Below are 16,184 nucleotides of genomic sequence, written 5' to 3'. Positions count from 1 at the left end.
CGATTTAGCTAAATTATATACACATATCTATACTAATAAATAAATAAAACTTCCCTCATGCCACGTGTCATCTCTTTACCACATTATTCCTCACCAATTCCCGCCTCTCAAAAAACATCTTTTCCAAACCGGGTATCCGACCCATTTTATCTCACAAAACATCCATTTAATCTTTTCAAAACCCTAAATCTATCTTCATCATCAACATATCTTCATCGTGTATTTGCAGCCCACCACAAATTCTGCCATCTTATCATCATCTTCATCATCATCCACGTCTCATCGTTACCGCCTCCCACCACAGATCCAGCCATATTCAAAATCACCTTCCAGTTTCCTCTCCTCGCCATCATTACTATTCAATCGGAACTTTTATGTCGGTCGGTATGCCTTTCTTCGATTACTATCACAGTTTAATTTAAATATATAGGTTTAGCCGTTATTTTTTTTAATTTGGATTCAGTTCATAATCATTTGTTTAAGTTGATTAGGTTGCTTTACTCATTTATTTAGGCATACTTGATTCTACGATTTGAAAATTAATTTTTTTTTTAATTTAAGTTGTGTTTGTATTTTCAAATTGAAGCCTCTGTTCATTTAACGCTTTAGCAAACTGGGGGCTATTAGTATTGGGGTTGGTTTTCTATTTTTCAATTGAGGATTTCTATCACAGTATAGATATCTAAACAGTTGTTTAACAACCATTATAGGTTTAGCCAATTTTGATTCCTGTGTGGATCTATGCTCACAAACGAATCACTATCTTCAAAACCCTAAATCGTTATCCTTCGTTTTCTTGTGTGGATCTATGCTCAAAAACGAATCAGTATCTTCATGTTTCCAATCAGCATTGTTCGATTGCTTCAGGTATTTTGAATTTTCTTTGCTAATTTTCATATATTGGTTTAGATCTGTTGTATTTCTGACTTTATTGATTATTAACTTGTGACATTAGCTTGTAATCTAGAATTTGTTCCATATTGTTTATTAGAGTTTGTTTCATATTGTTGATTATTATATGTTTTTGTTAAATTATATCGGTAGTTCCAATATGATACATATGAACTCCAAAGTTGATGTGAATTATTGATTTGTAGATAAAAGCATTTTCAATTATCACAGGCTACTTACAAATTTTTGTTATTTTTCTCATTTCTATGTTCTTGATTGATATAAAAAAGTTGATTAATATTTTTCAATCTTTTAATCATGTTTAATTCAACTTGCATATTGTCGATAATTGTGCTAAGTAATGACTCGTGTTGTTTTTTTATTAGTGAACATTCTATGTGGTCTTACTTAAACGAATGTCTTCATGTTGTAATTGGTGAGCATCTCATGCATGCCTAAAGAACAAAAAAGTTATTTAAAAGGATTGTTTATTATAACTTGATTGATGATATAATAACTAATTTGTTTTCTTCTTAAAATAACAGTCAAGATGATGATAAAGTGATTGTTTGAAGTGTTGCAGATCATATAATGATGATTAAGGAATCCACCAGATCGCTATCGATCTTCTATGATGATTTTAATTTTATCTTCAAGTGTTACATATTATATAATGCTGATACTAATCTCCCCCACTTTATATCAGGTATCATCACTTCCTGGTTCAACTTATTTTTGTTAACTCCATAATTTTTTTGGCAAATTTGTTTAGTTATGGAATTTATTTTAATTATGTAATATTTTAAATTGATTGATTTATGCTCAATCAAATGATTCTATTACCAAAATATCATTAAACTCATTATGTACTTAATTGTACATAATTTTATTTACAAAACGCATTTATGTAGTTGCATGATGGTTGTTTTAAATTTAATTTAATTTTAATTTATTTGTTTAATTCTTCTTAAAATCGCAGGCGTGCGTAAAGTATTGTAAAAGAATCAATACATTTAACATCATGGGTGTGAAACAAGCTAAATAAGGAACCTAGATGCGTTTCGTCATGCAGAAGATCATTTGTCACAGATTGTTGGTAAGTTTTTCACATTAAAAATCCCTTGATCTTTGTGTGGACCAGTCTTAGTGAGTATGGCTGCAACATTCATATCATGTAAACATTTCAAGAAAGTTAAATGCGCTTTAATTTGAGGAACAAATGGAAACAAAGTTGTAGCAACTATGTCACTTTTTGGTTATGGATCAGGTTTGGTTCTGACCAAAATGGAGTTGTGTCAAAACGGGCCAATGTTTCCATTCAGGTAGATCTTAAAGTAAGATAGGGTCAAACTTCTCATTTTTATTAAACGGGTCAAACTTATCATTTTTAGTCAACGGGTTAAAATATATATTTTAGAAAGCGGGTCAAAATGTTGTTTTTAGTAAACAGATCACACATCATTTTCAATTAACGTGCCAAATTTATCATTTTCCAGTGTAGTTGTTCGAAAGATATTACTGGGTTATCATAATTTTAGCTTACAAAGAGATTTGATGTTTTCATGTCTTGGGTCATAGAAATCTTTTTGAATTATATTTTGTTGGATCTGCTTTGGTACTTGGTGTTTGCTTATATGCATATTAATATAAATATTGTTTCTTTTTTCTTTTCTAAAACTGCCTGTTTTGACCTGAAAATTTTGGTCATGACCTTAAAATGAATTTAGCCATGACCAATTATGACTTGAGCATATTTTGGACATAACCCGTTTTGACCCTAACCAAATTGAATCGTTTTCAAATTGGCCCGTTTTGACCCGAACCCAATCTGAGCCGAACACTGTATGACCTGGGATACCTATTCGACGTGACTCACCTTTTTCGCCAGGAATGGAAAAGATAGACTGCATGCTCGGTGACTTTCAAGCCATTGGACTTTTTTTTAATTTAGTTAAATATTATTGCATAACCCTTTTGACATTTAAAAATAAATCATAAACTGAAACGGCCCATTTATATTTATGTAATTTGAAATTACTTAGCATATTCTTCTAAACTCACAAAGTTCTCATTTCATTACTTTAAACCAATGATAATGTGTTTTGTGGTGTAAATATAAGATCGGCCAAGAGCTTGGAACCGAATTAAAACAAGTTTCTCTACAAATCTATGGCTTCGTTTATTATTGTTACTCCTGAATAAAACTTGATTTTGATGGGTGGTCTTTCCATTTTTAATATATGCTTTGACATTTTTGTTGCCACTGGTAACCTAAAATAATAATGTGTTTGATTTATAATGATTTTTGTTAGCTTTGCATGTGTTGGGTTTCTTGATTAATGATGAACTGGGTGTGTATTTTTTCGGTTTAATTAATATTACTGAAGTTTGACTTTTGTTGGTGATTCTTTTCTATCTAAGCTACAACAGTGACAAGCTAGAATGTTTTAGTGATGTTTAGTTCTCTACATTTAGCGTAATGGAGAATGGGATATTATTAGGCTCTCTTTGAAAGAAGTTGATATGGCATGCCAAATGTTTATTAGTTGTTTAGCTTTGAATTTCTCTTATTGTCTACACTATTTTTGTTTGTAAGACTATGTGGTTATTTATATATTTTTAAGACTACATGGTTAGAAGACAACACCTTTGTGTGTGTGTGTGTGTGTGTGTGTGTGTGAACTACTTATGTGTGATTATTTTCACCATATTTCTTGATCATCAATTGGGCTGGTTTTGACGGTTTTATGGCTCAGTTTCGTTGGTTGTGGTTTGATGGTTTTGAACAAATTGTTTACTGAATGCATAATTTTGCCTTAATTTTAAAAAGTTGAAAATGATAGTTTATGACTTAATGATATAATGTATAATAACTTTATAAATTTAAAATGAAAAAGATAATATGATAATGAAGTTCTCACATTGATTATTTTTTAATTCTCAGCCCTGTGTAGTACACGGGTTATAACCTAGTGTATAATATATACATATATGTACATTTACATGTTTTTTTATGCACATGTATAATTTAAGATAAATGATACTATACATATGTGTATATTACGTAACTAAAGATTAAATAAAATTATACATATGTGTATAATACGACGTTTTTTTTGTTTAATGAAACCGGAATGAAATATAAGAATTTTGGTGTTTTTACTTTTTTAAAATTTTTGTTATTTTATGTTTTATAATTTTTTTTAAATGTGTTTTTAGTGGTCCAAAATGGTTCTCAAAGTTCTCGATTTGCAAAGAATTCTCTTAGGATCCTTACCATATATATATATATATGTGTGTGTGTGTGTGTATAAGACACATACGAATATAATAATAATAATAATAATAATAATAATAATAATAATAATAATAAAAGAAAAGGAAGAATAGGCGACATTTGCTTCTCGCCCCCCCCCCCCCCCCACCACCAAGAAAAAAATAGCCCATTTAACATATTTAACGGGGTTAGTAGAGTTGGGTTTAATTGCAAGCAAAATGAAACCACGAGATGAAAATCACAGGCTTATAACTATTAGACTAAAATCGCATATTTGGACAAAGCGCAGTTCACTCTTAGTTATTATTATTATTATTTTTGAAGGTATAAACTGTTTTTATTTTAGACAAACTTACGTTTTTATTCCCTTACTGTGCAGACGAGCTAAGTTGCTAGCTCGTTACTCAAGATCGCTCGTGAAAAAGCTCGATCGAGCCCGAGATAAAGCTTAAAAATAAGCTCATCAAGTACACGAGCACGAGCCGGCTTGTGAGCTTAAACAAGCTTATTATTTTAATAATCTTTTAAATAGCACAACAATAGAAACAATGACACGGTCACCCATTGTCACCCTAATCCGTCGATTCAAGTGGAAAATTAGACGATTCGTTCGTTTTCAAATATGCAGAATGATGAAGAAATTGGTAGTATAATGGTTCCAGATTTACAGTGGCGAAGCTTGGACATACACGTCGAGGAGGCCGGACGTAATATGATAAAAAAATTCCTAGACTGGAGGGAGGCGGGCTTAAAATTTAGGTCGGAAACAGGTGAATTCATACCATGTATAAAAATTTTCAGCTGAAAAATGATAAATTTACACTTCCGAGCAAAAAAAAAAGGACGGGCTCAAAATTTTGATCGGAAACGGATAAATTTACCATATGTATAAAATTTTCGGGCAAAAAGTGGATAAATTTACACTACCGAGCAAAAAACCGAGAGGGCCGGACTCAAAATTTCAGTAGAAAACGGGTAAATTTACAATATGTATAAAAAATTTTGGCCGAAAATGAATAAGTTTACACTACCGAGCGAGAAAACGGAGGGGGCCGGGCCACCCCTGGCCCAACTAAAGCTACGCCAATGCAGATTTATGTTCAATGAATGAAGGTGGTGTGGTGTGATTATTATGATATTAAACCGGGTACTTTAGATACTTGTTCAGTATTGACTCTTTGAGGTTTCATGATGTACCGGTATTTTATCGACTTTGTCATACCAAGCATTTTCTGCGCTGGTACCTAATTTTGACGTTTTTTAGTATCGATGTTTTATGTACTAGTATCAAGCTCATCTCTATGCAAGAGATTACGCTTTTCATTCTTAACTAGATGCTTGTCCCACGTGTTGCGTCAGGGGAACTATATAATTAAAGTGAAAAAAAACATGGCGCGTAGCGACGGCGATGTGATAGAACTTCGGTCAAAGTGGCTTTCGTATCATATTAAAAACTTTGGATTGAGAATTTGTGAGGTTGTTTGTGTAAACTTAAGGAACTTAAGAGTTGCCATATAAATAGGTTGTGGGGTTATTTGTGTAACTAATGAAACTTGAGGGTTAGCCGATTTAATAATTATTAATAATTAATAATGTTAGTTTTCACTGTAAAATAAGCAAAAAATAAAAAATAAAAAATTAAGCGTTTTTTCAATCATAAGAACTCGTTACCAAGGGCCCGTCAATATTCTATTAACCAACAAAATCAAGCAAATCACAACTTAATGGGTAGGGACTATAAGATGCTATAAAAGAAAATTAAGGGAAAGAGGATTGTAACTTTAAACCTTTATTGAGAATCATACGCTTACCTATACACCACCCTTAAAAGTTACCATAAGCGAGCCGAACACCGAAAAATGCTTATTTGCTTATGGAAACGTAAAACTCAGATTGATCACTTAATGAAAATTATTTTAAAGGATTGTTAAACGATGCAACCAGGATACACAAAACCGAGTAAAAAGTAGTCGATCAAAGTTTAGGAACAAATCAAATACTCATAATCTTAATCAAAGCTAGCATACATCATAATCAGACTTGTCAATCGTAACAAGACTATGCATAGTGGGCAACATTATCACCAACCACCCCACATTAGCACTTGAGACGTTAAACACAACGCCGCACGCGTCAAAAAGAGACGCCAAGGACCCCTTGCGAGCGTGGTAACACTCACAAATTTGGAGTGCAGCTTTGTGCACGTGAACGTCATTGATCAGCCAATGAGAACCCTCCGTTTGGATATGGCATGTTAAACAATGGGATCACAAAAACCGAGCCCAAATTAGTCAATCCAAGTTCAAGAACAAATCAAATACTCATAATCCTAATCAAAGTTAGCGAATGTCATAACCAGAATCGTCAGTCGTTAGAGGTGCACAAAATACCCGGTTCCTACTCGTACCCGACCCGCAGGTTAGGACCAGGTATATGATTTTTCCCCCGAGCCGTACCCGAAACCAGTGGAACCAGAACCGGAAATACCCGACCCTAACCTGCCCGAAGCCCGAAAAAAAACTTGTCACAACCTGCTCAAATACCCGACTATACCCGGAACCGAAAATACCCAATCAAAACCTGACCCCACCCTACCCGAAACCCGAAAAAAAACTGGTCAAAACCTGCTCAAATACCTAACTATACCCAGAACCGGTTCTGACCCGGACTTGTTTTTGACTTTTGTTGACAATACTCGATATCAGATCCTACCCGATTCCTAAAATTACCCGATTTATATACCTATATCGGTCGTTATAAACAATTCAACAAGAATCTATATATACATTATGTGATCAAAAAGCTGCTGCAATTAAACCAAACATTAAAAAAAACCAGCAAAAAATTATAAAAAACTAATATTTCTTATATTAATATAAATCAATCACAATTAATAGAACTTAACTCTTTACATATAGAAAGGACTTGAACATTTGTTAAACTAGATAGATATAAAAACTTTGTCCTCAGCTCCTTCCCACACATATATATCTATATTTATATAACCGCGCATGTCACGAAATATTTGTCATTTTATTTACAATAATATGATTATATATCATCATCATCATCGTACTCAGTATATCCCACCAATAGCAAAGCTATAGTAGGGTCTGAGGAGGGTAAGATGTAGACAGCCTTACCTCTACCCCATAAGGATAGAGAGGCTGCTTCCGGTGAGACCCCCGGCTCGATAGTAGTTTTGCATCAAGCCTTGGACATAAGGCACATAGCACTCAATCATCGGGACACCGGCTGATCGGTGCATGTACCCTTGTCTTTCGGCTATCAACGCCACTACATAATGCCTGATTAACCGTCCGTCACTTTTAACGTTATTTTCACGAGATTAGTAAAATAACGTCAAAATTAGTGCAATGATTATATATATAAGTATTAAATCTCAGGTCCGATGAGTGCGGTTAATGGTGTTGATTCTTGTTATAGCTGTAAATAGAAGAAAGAATGGCCATACTACCAGCATCACTATGCAGAGATGAAAAACCCACTTGCAAATCGTTGACGATCGTCGACAACTGCACCAGTGGTGATCAACCTTTTTACCACATTTGTAGCAAAACTCAATTCCACATCTGTAAAAATAATGTCAGTTCAAAGTCATAATTAGCTTCTTTATGATTGATGAATAATAATAATGCTATTTAGTTACGCTTATCATAATTTGATATATAAAATAATAATAGTTATATAAGTATATATTAAATGAAAATTATATAAATAACAGATTTGTTTAGGCTTGCGAGCTAGCTCGATAAGTGAAGCTTGGACTCTATTTACCAGATAAGCTTCAGGTTTGAGCTCAGGCTTGCTTATTCTAAATTGTTTATTTTAAACATTGATATGTTTATTTGATTTTTTTTTATTATTATTATTATAAATCAAATAAACATACCGATGTTTAAAATAAACAATTTAGAATAAGCAAGCCTGAGCTCAAACCTCAAGCTTATCTGGTAAATAATAGAGTCAAGCTTCACTTATCGAGCTAGCTCGCAAGCCTAACCAAGTCTGTAATTTATATTATTTTCATTTAATATATACTTATATAACTATTAATATTCTATATATCAAATTATGATAAGCGTAACTAAATAGCATAAATTTTGTTATATATACAAAAAAAGTAAATATCAAACATAAAAAAAATAATTAAAACGTATATTAATTAAATATTAAATAATAAATAAAGCCAGGCTAGAGCTTAGAAAAACTACTCGCAAGACAAACTCGAGATTTAGAAATAAAGCTCAAAACGAGCCGAGCTTGAGCTTAGGCAAGCTCAGATCCGACGGATTGTCTCGTTTAAACTCTTACTTAGGGTGTGTTTGGCAACAAGCTTTTGGGAGCTTAAAGCTTTTAGTTTTAAAAATGATCTCTTTATGAAAATAAAAGCCGTGTTTGGATGAGAGACTTGGTAGCTTTTTATGTTTACACAAAAAACACCTAAACAACTTGAAGTGGCTTTTTAGAAAATAACTACTAGCTTCTTGTTACTTTTACCAAACATATCCTTAGTGTTTGGGTAAACTTGTTTACACAACTTTAGTTATTTTTTTAAGGGATATTGGATTTTAATAATCCGAACTTTATCCTATTGGCCGACACTAAGCCAAACTTTAAAAATGTATCATACCAATCCAAGTCTTGACCTTTAGACCGCCAACAAGCTTTTCACTAACGAGGTTAGATTTCATTAGTTTTTGATGATGTGGATAATGGCGTGTATGACATGTGGTAAAAATAGTGACATGGACTGTTTATGTGATAAAAAAATATTTGTAATTAAAAAAAAAAATTTCTAACTAAAATAAACGAACTGAACCACTTTTTTAAACAAAAATAAGCGAACCAAACTAAGTATCAAACCAAAATAAACGAACCAAACCACTCTTTTCTAACAAAAGTAAACGAAGCGAACCACAGTTTTTTAACAAAAACAAACGAACTAAACTACTATTTCAACAAAATAAACAAACCGAACCATTTTTAACAAAAATAAACGAACCGAACCACTTACATTAACAAGTGGTTCGGTTCGTTTATTTTTTTTAAAATATGGTTCGGGTCATTTATTTTGTTTAGAAAATTTTAATTTAAATTTAAAAATATTTTTTAGCACATAATCAACCCACGTCACTTACAACATCATCGTACATATCATCATCCACGTCATCAAAAACTAACGGAATCTAACCCTGTTAGTGAAAAGCTTGTTGGCAGCCAATAAGTCGAAACTTCGGACTGTTGTGACACATTTTTAAAGTATGACTTAATGCCGGCCAATGGAACAAAATTTGGATTATTAAAATCCAATATTCCTTTTTTTAATTATTTTATAAAAATATAGCTTTTGAGCTTGTGCATACCATAACACGCCTCTTAAAATAGCGTTTATAAATGAAAAATGATAAAAAAAACGACGACTTCAAAAGTTGTTATACGCCAAATAAAAAACTTACAAAAAATTGTTTTTTTTTAAGTTTATAAGCTAATAAATAAAAGATAAACAATTTCAACAAGCAAATCCCAAAACAACACAACAATCATAAATTTCAAACACTCTCATCTTTTTATAAATTATACGTGTGTAAAACGTGACTTTTTAATGTGGATATGCAACTGATATTAGCTAGGATCAGTTACCATAAAATTCCCGAAAAAACAAATTTTTTTCTAATTGTGGAATAGAGTTAGGCAAGCACTGCGGTGCGCACATATGATGTATATATGTGTGAACCCTCGGGTGGGCAAAAGTGAAATTGCACTAATTTTGACGTTATTTTACTAATCTCGTGAAAATAACGTTAAAAGTGACGGACGGTTAATCGGGCATCATGTAGTGGCGTTGATAGCCGAAAGACAAGGGTACATGCACCGATCAGCCGGTGTCCCGATGATTGAGTGCTATGTGCCTTATGTCCAAGGCTTGATGCAAAACTACTATCGAGCCGGGGGTCTCACCGGAAGCAGCCTCTCTATCCTTATGGGGTAGAGGTAAGGCTGTCTACATCTTACCCTCCTCAGACCCTACTATAGCTTTGCTATTGGTGGGATATACTGAGTACGATGATGATGATGATGATGATGATGATTCTTTGATTAGTAAATCAAGAAACAGCATATGATGCAAACTTTCCTCTTACTTCACCTATAACCCTACCTAAGCTAAGAAAGATGCCCAATAGCATATTACTTTCTTTAAAAAAATAAGATAGAATTTGCACCTTTTAGTCTGTTAACCATCAAATTATATTACTACAAAATTATATACTTTCTAGAAATTTTAGATCCATTTTGCTTCTTTTGGTCTGTTAACCATCAAATCTACAGATAAACTTCAATGTTTAAAAGATGCCCAAAATCAAATATTTTCTTGATAGAAATATTAATAATAATTTGCATTTTTTTAGCATGTTAATCATTAATTCTATTACCTATAACCCTACTTAGGCTAAGAAAGATACTTAAATTCATATTACTTTCTTAGAAAAAAAATAAGATAGAATTTGCACCTTTTAGTTTGTTATTATCAAATTATATTACTATAATAATAATAAACTTTCTTAAAACTTTAGATCCATTTGCATCTTTTGGTTTGTTAACCATCAAATGTACAGAAAATTTCAATCTTCAAAAAATGCCCAAATCATATATTTTCTTGTTATAAATATTGCTAAAAAAATGTGCATTTTTTTAGCATGTTAATAATCAATTTTATCATCTATAATAATCTATGTAATTGATTTAACCGATATATCGGTGCAGTTATCGGTCCCTTGGTAATATATCGGTCAGAATATCGGTACCAATAATATCGACGATATTGGACTGATATTTGAACGACTTATCATCGATATTCCCATTTAATGTCTTACTTATCAAATTATAATGTTCAATGCTAGTGTTTTAAGTCTTAATCGGTTCCTACTTGCTACGATTGTTAGTGTTTTGAAAGTTGCAAAAAGTTAATTTGTTAATGGTAGGAGAGTATACTGAATTATTAGTGTTAAATTGCTAAATATATGAATTTTACATGATATTAAAATTTAAAACTACTGATATCCTGATGATATCTCACTGCGATAACCGATATCTCAAATATCGGTCCTTGACCGATATCCGATATATTTCAGCATTACCTACTTAGATAATAATAATAATAATAATAATAACTGAATCTTGATCAATTTGCTCTAATATAAAGAAATGAGAATTACCTGCATCTAACAATAGCACCGCCTTTAACAAGCTCGACGCAATGTCTACACGTGGGGCACCTCATCCACTGTTTCCTCTCAGACAAAACTCCAAAAGCGATGTCGTTTTGATCCCTCATTTCCCCACTCTCTTCACACCTGTAACAAGAGGTATCCATGAAACCGATAACAAAACTGATCCGAACCAAAAAAACACCGACACTTTGGTTTTATGTTTTGGTAAATCTGTAAAAACTGAACCAAACCGAATTTTAAAATTTTCATTTTCTATATTTTAAATTATTTATAAGAATTTGATATATGTAACTCAAATATTATAATCGAAATGCATAATAACCAAACAGTTAATGATTAACAAAGTGAATTACTCCCAAAATCATTATTCTGTGCCAAAAAAATTTTCCGGCCCGAAATTTTGAAGCTCAAATGACAACCGAAGAACCAAACCGAACGCAAACCAAAAACCGAAACTAAATGGTTTTAAATGAATCAGAAATCGAACGGTTCCTGGTTTGGTTTTAGCCCAAAACCAACCGACACCAAACCTAAACCAAAACCAAACAGTTTTAAAAGTTTCAAAATCTGAAGTTTCGGTTTTTGTTCAGTTTTAGCCTAAAAATGACCCAAACCAAAAACAGAAACTTCACGGTTTTCAAAATTTTCAAAAACCAAAGTTTCGGTTTTTGGTCCGGTTTTAGCCCAAAACCAACCCAAACCAAAAACCGAAACTAAATGATTTTCAAAAATTACAAAATCAGTTTTTCGTCCAGTTTTAGCCCAAGGACGAACCAAACCAAACAGCTTTCAGAACTTTCAAACCCCGAAATCTCGGTTTTTCTCCCGTTTCATTCTAAACCAAACCAAACCACGTTCAAAAATGTCAAAAACCGAAGTTTCAGTTTTTGCTCAGTTTTTGCCCAAAACCGACCCAAACCCAACCGAGCCGTCCCAAATCATAACCGTAATAACTAAAACTTAATGGTTTTCAAAAACCAAAGGTTCAGTTTTGGGTTCTGTCTAGCCCAAAACCAACCCAAACACCAAACTGAAAAAAAAACGAAACTGACCTGTTTTCAAAAATTTCGCAAACCAAAGTTTCGGTTTTTATTCAGTTTAATCCCAAACCCGGCCCAAACCAAAACCAAACCACTTTCAAAAACTCAAAAACCGGAATTTCAGTTTTTCTCCCGTTTCATCCCAAACCCAACCCAAACCAAAACCGCGCCCCGAACTAAACAGTTTTCAAAAACTACAAAACCGTTTTTAGTACGGTTTTAGCCCAAAACATACTCAAACCGAACCAAAACCAAACCCCGAAGTTTTGCTTTTTCTCCCATTTCGTCCCAAACCCAAACCAAATCATAACTGAAAAAACTGAGACTAAACGATTTTCAACAATTTCACAAACCAAAGTTTCGGTTTTTTAATTCAGTTTCATCCCAAACCCGACCCAAACCAAACAGTTTCCAAAACTTTCAAAACCCCAAGTTCCATTTTTTCTCGCTTTTCATCCCAAACCCGACCCGAACCAAACAGTTTCCAAAACTTTCAAAAACCCAAGTTTCGGTTTTTCCCAAGTTTCATCCCAAACCCGACCCGAACCTACACCAAAAACCAAAACCGATCAGATTTTCTGGTTTTATCCCGAAACCGAACCCAAATCAAAACCAAAAAAACCGAACAGTTTTCAAAAGTTTCAAAAACTGGTTCCGTTTCATCCCAACCGAATCATTCCACACCCGCACCTGTACCCCCCATGCCACGGCACCTTACAAACCAAAAGCCAAAGTTTCATTTTTTAGTTTTGTCTCCAAAACCAACCCAAACCAAAAACCGAAAAAGCCAAAACTGGGCTGTTTTAAAAAAATTCACAAACCAAAGTTTCGGTTTTTCTCCCGTTTCATCCCGCACCCGTACCTGTACCCGGCATGCCACGGGACCTTACACCGAAAACAAAACTGCTTCTTACAATTGGGACACACACACTTCTTCAAACTCCCCCCATTCCCACACTCATTCACCACCAACACCGAACACTCCCGGTTCGGGCAATAAACCCGATCAAACCCCAACACTGTCTTCTCACACAACACATCACACCATTTATCAAACACCTGGTGTGCAATCTTGTCACGGCAACTTAACGCCTCAACAAACTGCTCACAACCCACTGCTGGACACTTGATATCACACACGTTGTCTTGTAGCTTCACTTGTATGTACTTGATCATACAGTCTGTGCAAAATGGGTGTGTGCATTTGTTACTGTTGTTGAATTTGGTGTTAGGGTGAGTTATGGGTTCGATACAGATTTCACAGGTGAATGGTGATGATGGGTCGGATTCGGGTTGTGGGTATTCGGGTTGTGAATCGGGTTGTGGGTGTTTGAGTTTAGGGTGTATGTTACCCATTGATTGAATTGAATTGAAATGAAATTGGGTGTTACATATGGAGTGAAATTGAAGCTTAAATTGGAAGAAAGAATTAGGGTTTGTGTGTGTTGTTTGAAGGTTGCTTTATGAGTCTTTTGTGAGTACAGAGGAGTGTGAATTGGGTTTGTGCTACTTGGAAAATAATGTAAAGATATTATTATTATTATTAGTATTATTATTATTATTGGGTCACGGCACCGAACTGGTACTTAAAGTTTTTTTGTTTTTTAGTTCAATCACCATAATGAGCGTAACGAAAACGACCGAACGTCAATTTTTTAGTTTTCGTATCATAACAAACATGATTGAAAACGACCTAATTCTCGTAGACTCACCGTCTCAACGTCCGGGATCGACAACTATCGAGTTTTATCAAGTTCGAGTTTTACCGACCGACGCCACCACATTGGTCCACCTCAATTTTTATAATTTTTTGGTTTTATTTCTGGTTTTAATTCCAATACAATAACGCACATCACCGAAACCGACCGAATTTGCGTCGACTTACTGGCTCAACACTTGGGGTTTACCACCGTCTAAGTTTTACTAACCTATTCGGCGCAACGCGCCGGGTAAAAAACTCGTTATTTATATTTAGAATGAAAGAGTTTTTTTTTAAGAGTGTTATGTTAGTATACTATTTAATTTGAAGACATGTTAGACTATGTTATCTTAATTGTGTTCACGCTGATTTTCAGAGTTTTGGCTTGATTGTTCTCTCGGGGAACCATAACGTTGACTCCCATAAGAGCAGAACTCTCTGACGTACGTACACACGGTAAATTGGGTATGTGCTCGAAAATGTGATTATTATTGTTGTTATTTAGAACGACGAGTTTGTTGTGTGTTAGATTGTTAGGTTACTGTACTCTTCAATTTGAAGAGTCTCGTTGTCAAAGTCTGAGCAAACTATGTTGTATTAACAGAGTTCACACTGACTTTCAGAGTTTTGGTTTGGTCGTTCTCCTGGTAAACCATAACGCCAGCTGCCACGGTGAATTGGGTATGTGTTTGGAAAATGTGGTTATTATTATTAGTTGTTGTTGTCGTCGTCGTTGTTATATGGCGCTTTTAAACGTTTATTGGAAAAATAGTATTAAGAATTTTGTTATTACGAACTAATAAATGTTTTAAATGGGTTACCGATTTGTGTTACCCATTGAATTGGTGGGTGTAAAATTGGTTACATTATATATATAACAAGGTTATATCCCGTGTATTACACGGAGCTGGGTAACAATTGTTTTGAATCTTAGAATAATTTTTAACAAAATAAATAGAAATTACATTTAACAAATTTTCATTTACATTTACATGACATGCAAGTCTTAAAATACTTTTAAACACTCATTCAAGACATAATTTAAGGAACTTACATACCCTAATATTTTATTATGATTTAAATAAATATGTAGAACTTATTTAAATATAAATTACATGATAAAAAATCTAACCGGTTCAGTGTAACTACTTAAATACGTGTGTTGCTATTATAAAAAAATCGGTTTATATACATGGAGCTGGGTACAAAAAATTGAGCTTAACAATATCAATTATGCTTAACATACATTGGCAAAAACAAATCATCAAATATATGTAGTTTATAAACACTCGCTTCATGCCAAACATTAGCGAGAGTATCGAAAAGCCCAACATTTGCCAAACGCTATCTATCAGATTAATTGGGTTAACACTTTTCACAATCCCAAACCAGTTCACACCTTTACCGACCACATTAAAATCCTTTTGACTTTAACTTTCAGTACATCGCCTCATCCTCGCCAGACGTGAAAGATTCGGGCATGAAAGAATTTCAAATTTCCACTTAAAGATAAAAGAAAATAAAAATACACAATGCTTCCTCATGAGTCTGCATAGAGATAAAGGCAACATAATCAACAGACTAAAAACCATATGGGTTTCTTCCAAATAAATCGTACCTTTTTATAAAAAATATATCCAAATAAAGTAAACAAATCCTGTCATCAAATTTAACTCAAATCATAAAAACATATATTCGAAGCTTGTTAATCACTTGCGCACACTTGTTGATCACTTGCGCACACGTTTGCTGCAGTTTGGCAAGATGGCAAAATTAGTTTTTCACATCCCATAACTTGAGCTCCTAAATTCTAATCAAACACAGCATCAAATTTAATTTTTCAGCCACGGCCTTCACGATGGTACCGGGTGCAGCTAAATCAACTTCATTGTAGGGTGGTGCAGCTAATTTAACTTCATTGTTGGGAAAATGTTTTCCAGCTTCTTTAACACTACTTAAACTTAAAATGGGAGAACACTTCACGCTTTGCCAGCTAATTTAACTTCATTGTCTCGCTTTGCCTT

At 33.6% G+C, this 16,184-nt stretch overlaps 1 protein-coding gene across 1 annotated transcript; it reads right to left on the bottom strand.

Annotated features, from left to right (window-relative positions):
- Positions 1-7,571: 7,571 nt before the first annotated feature.
- LOC143631412 (E3 ubiquitin-protein ligase RSL1-like) lies at positions 7,572-13,961 on the bottom strand. Its single transcript, XM_077100179.1, has 3 exons — positions 13,324-13,961; positions 11,407-11,544; positions 7,572-7,761 (listed from the first exon to the last, which is right to left on the bottom strand). Exons 1-3 carry the CDS (start codon positions 13,815-13,817, stop codon positions 7,572-7,574), a joined length of 822 nt encoding a protein of 273 aa, XP_076956294.1. The 5' UTR covers positions 13,818-13,961.
- Between the last annotated feature and the right edge of the window lie 2,223 nt (positions 13,962-16,184).

This window comes from Bidens hawaiensis, unplaced genomic scaffold (assembly GCF_021521415.1).
Source record: "Bidens hawaiensis isolate Kalapana, Puna unplaced genomic scaffold, B.hawaiensis_p1.1 tig00006068_1, whole genome shotgun sequence".
NCBI lineage: Eukaryota > Viridiplantae > Streptophyta > Magnoliopsida > Asterales > Asteraceae > Bidens > Bidens hawaiensis.
This window is presented reverse-complemented; position numbering and strand designations above follow the sequence as displayed.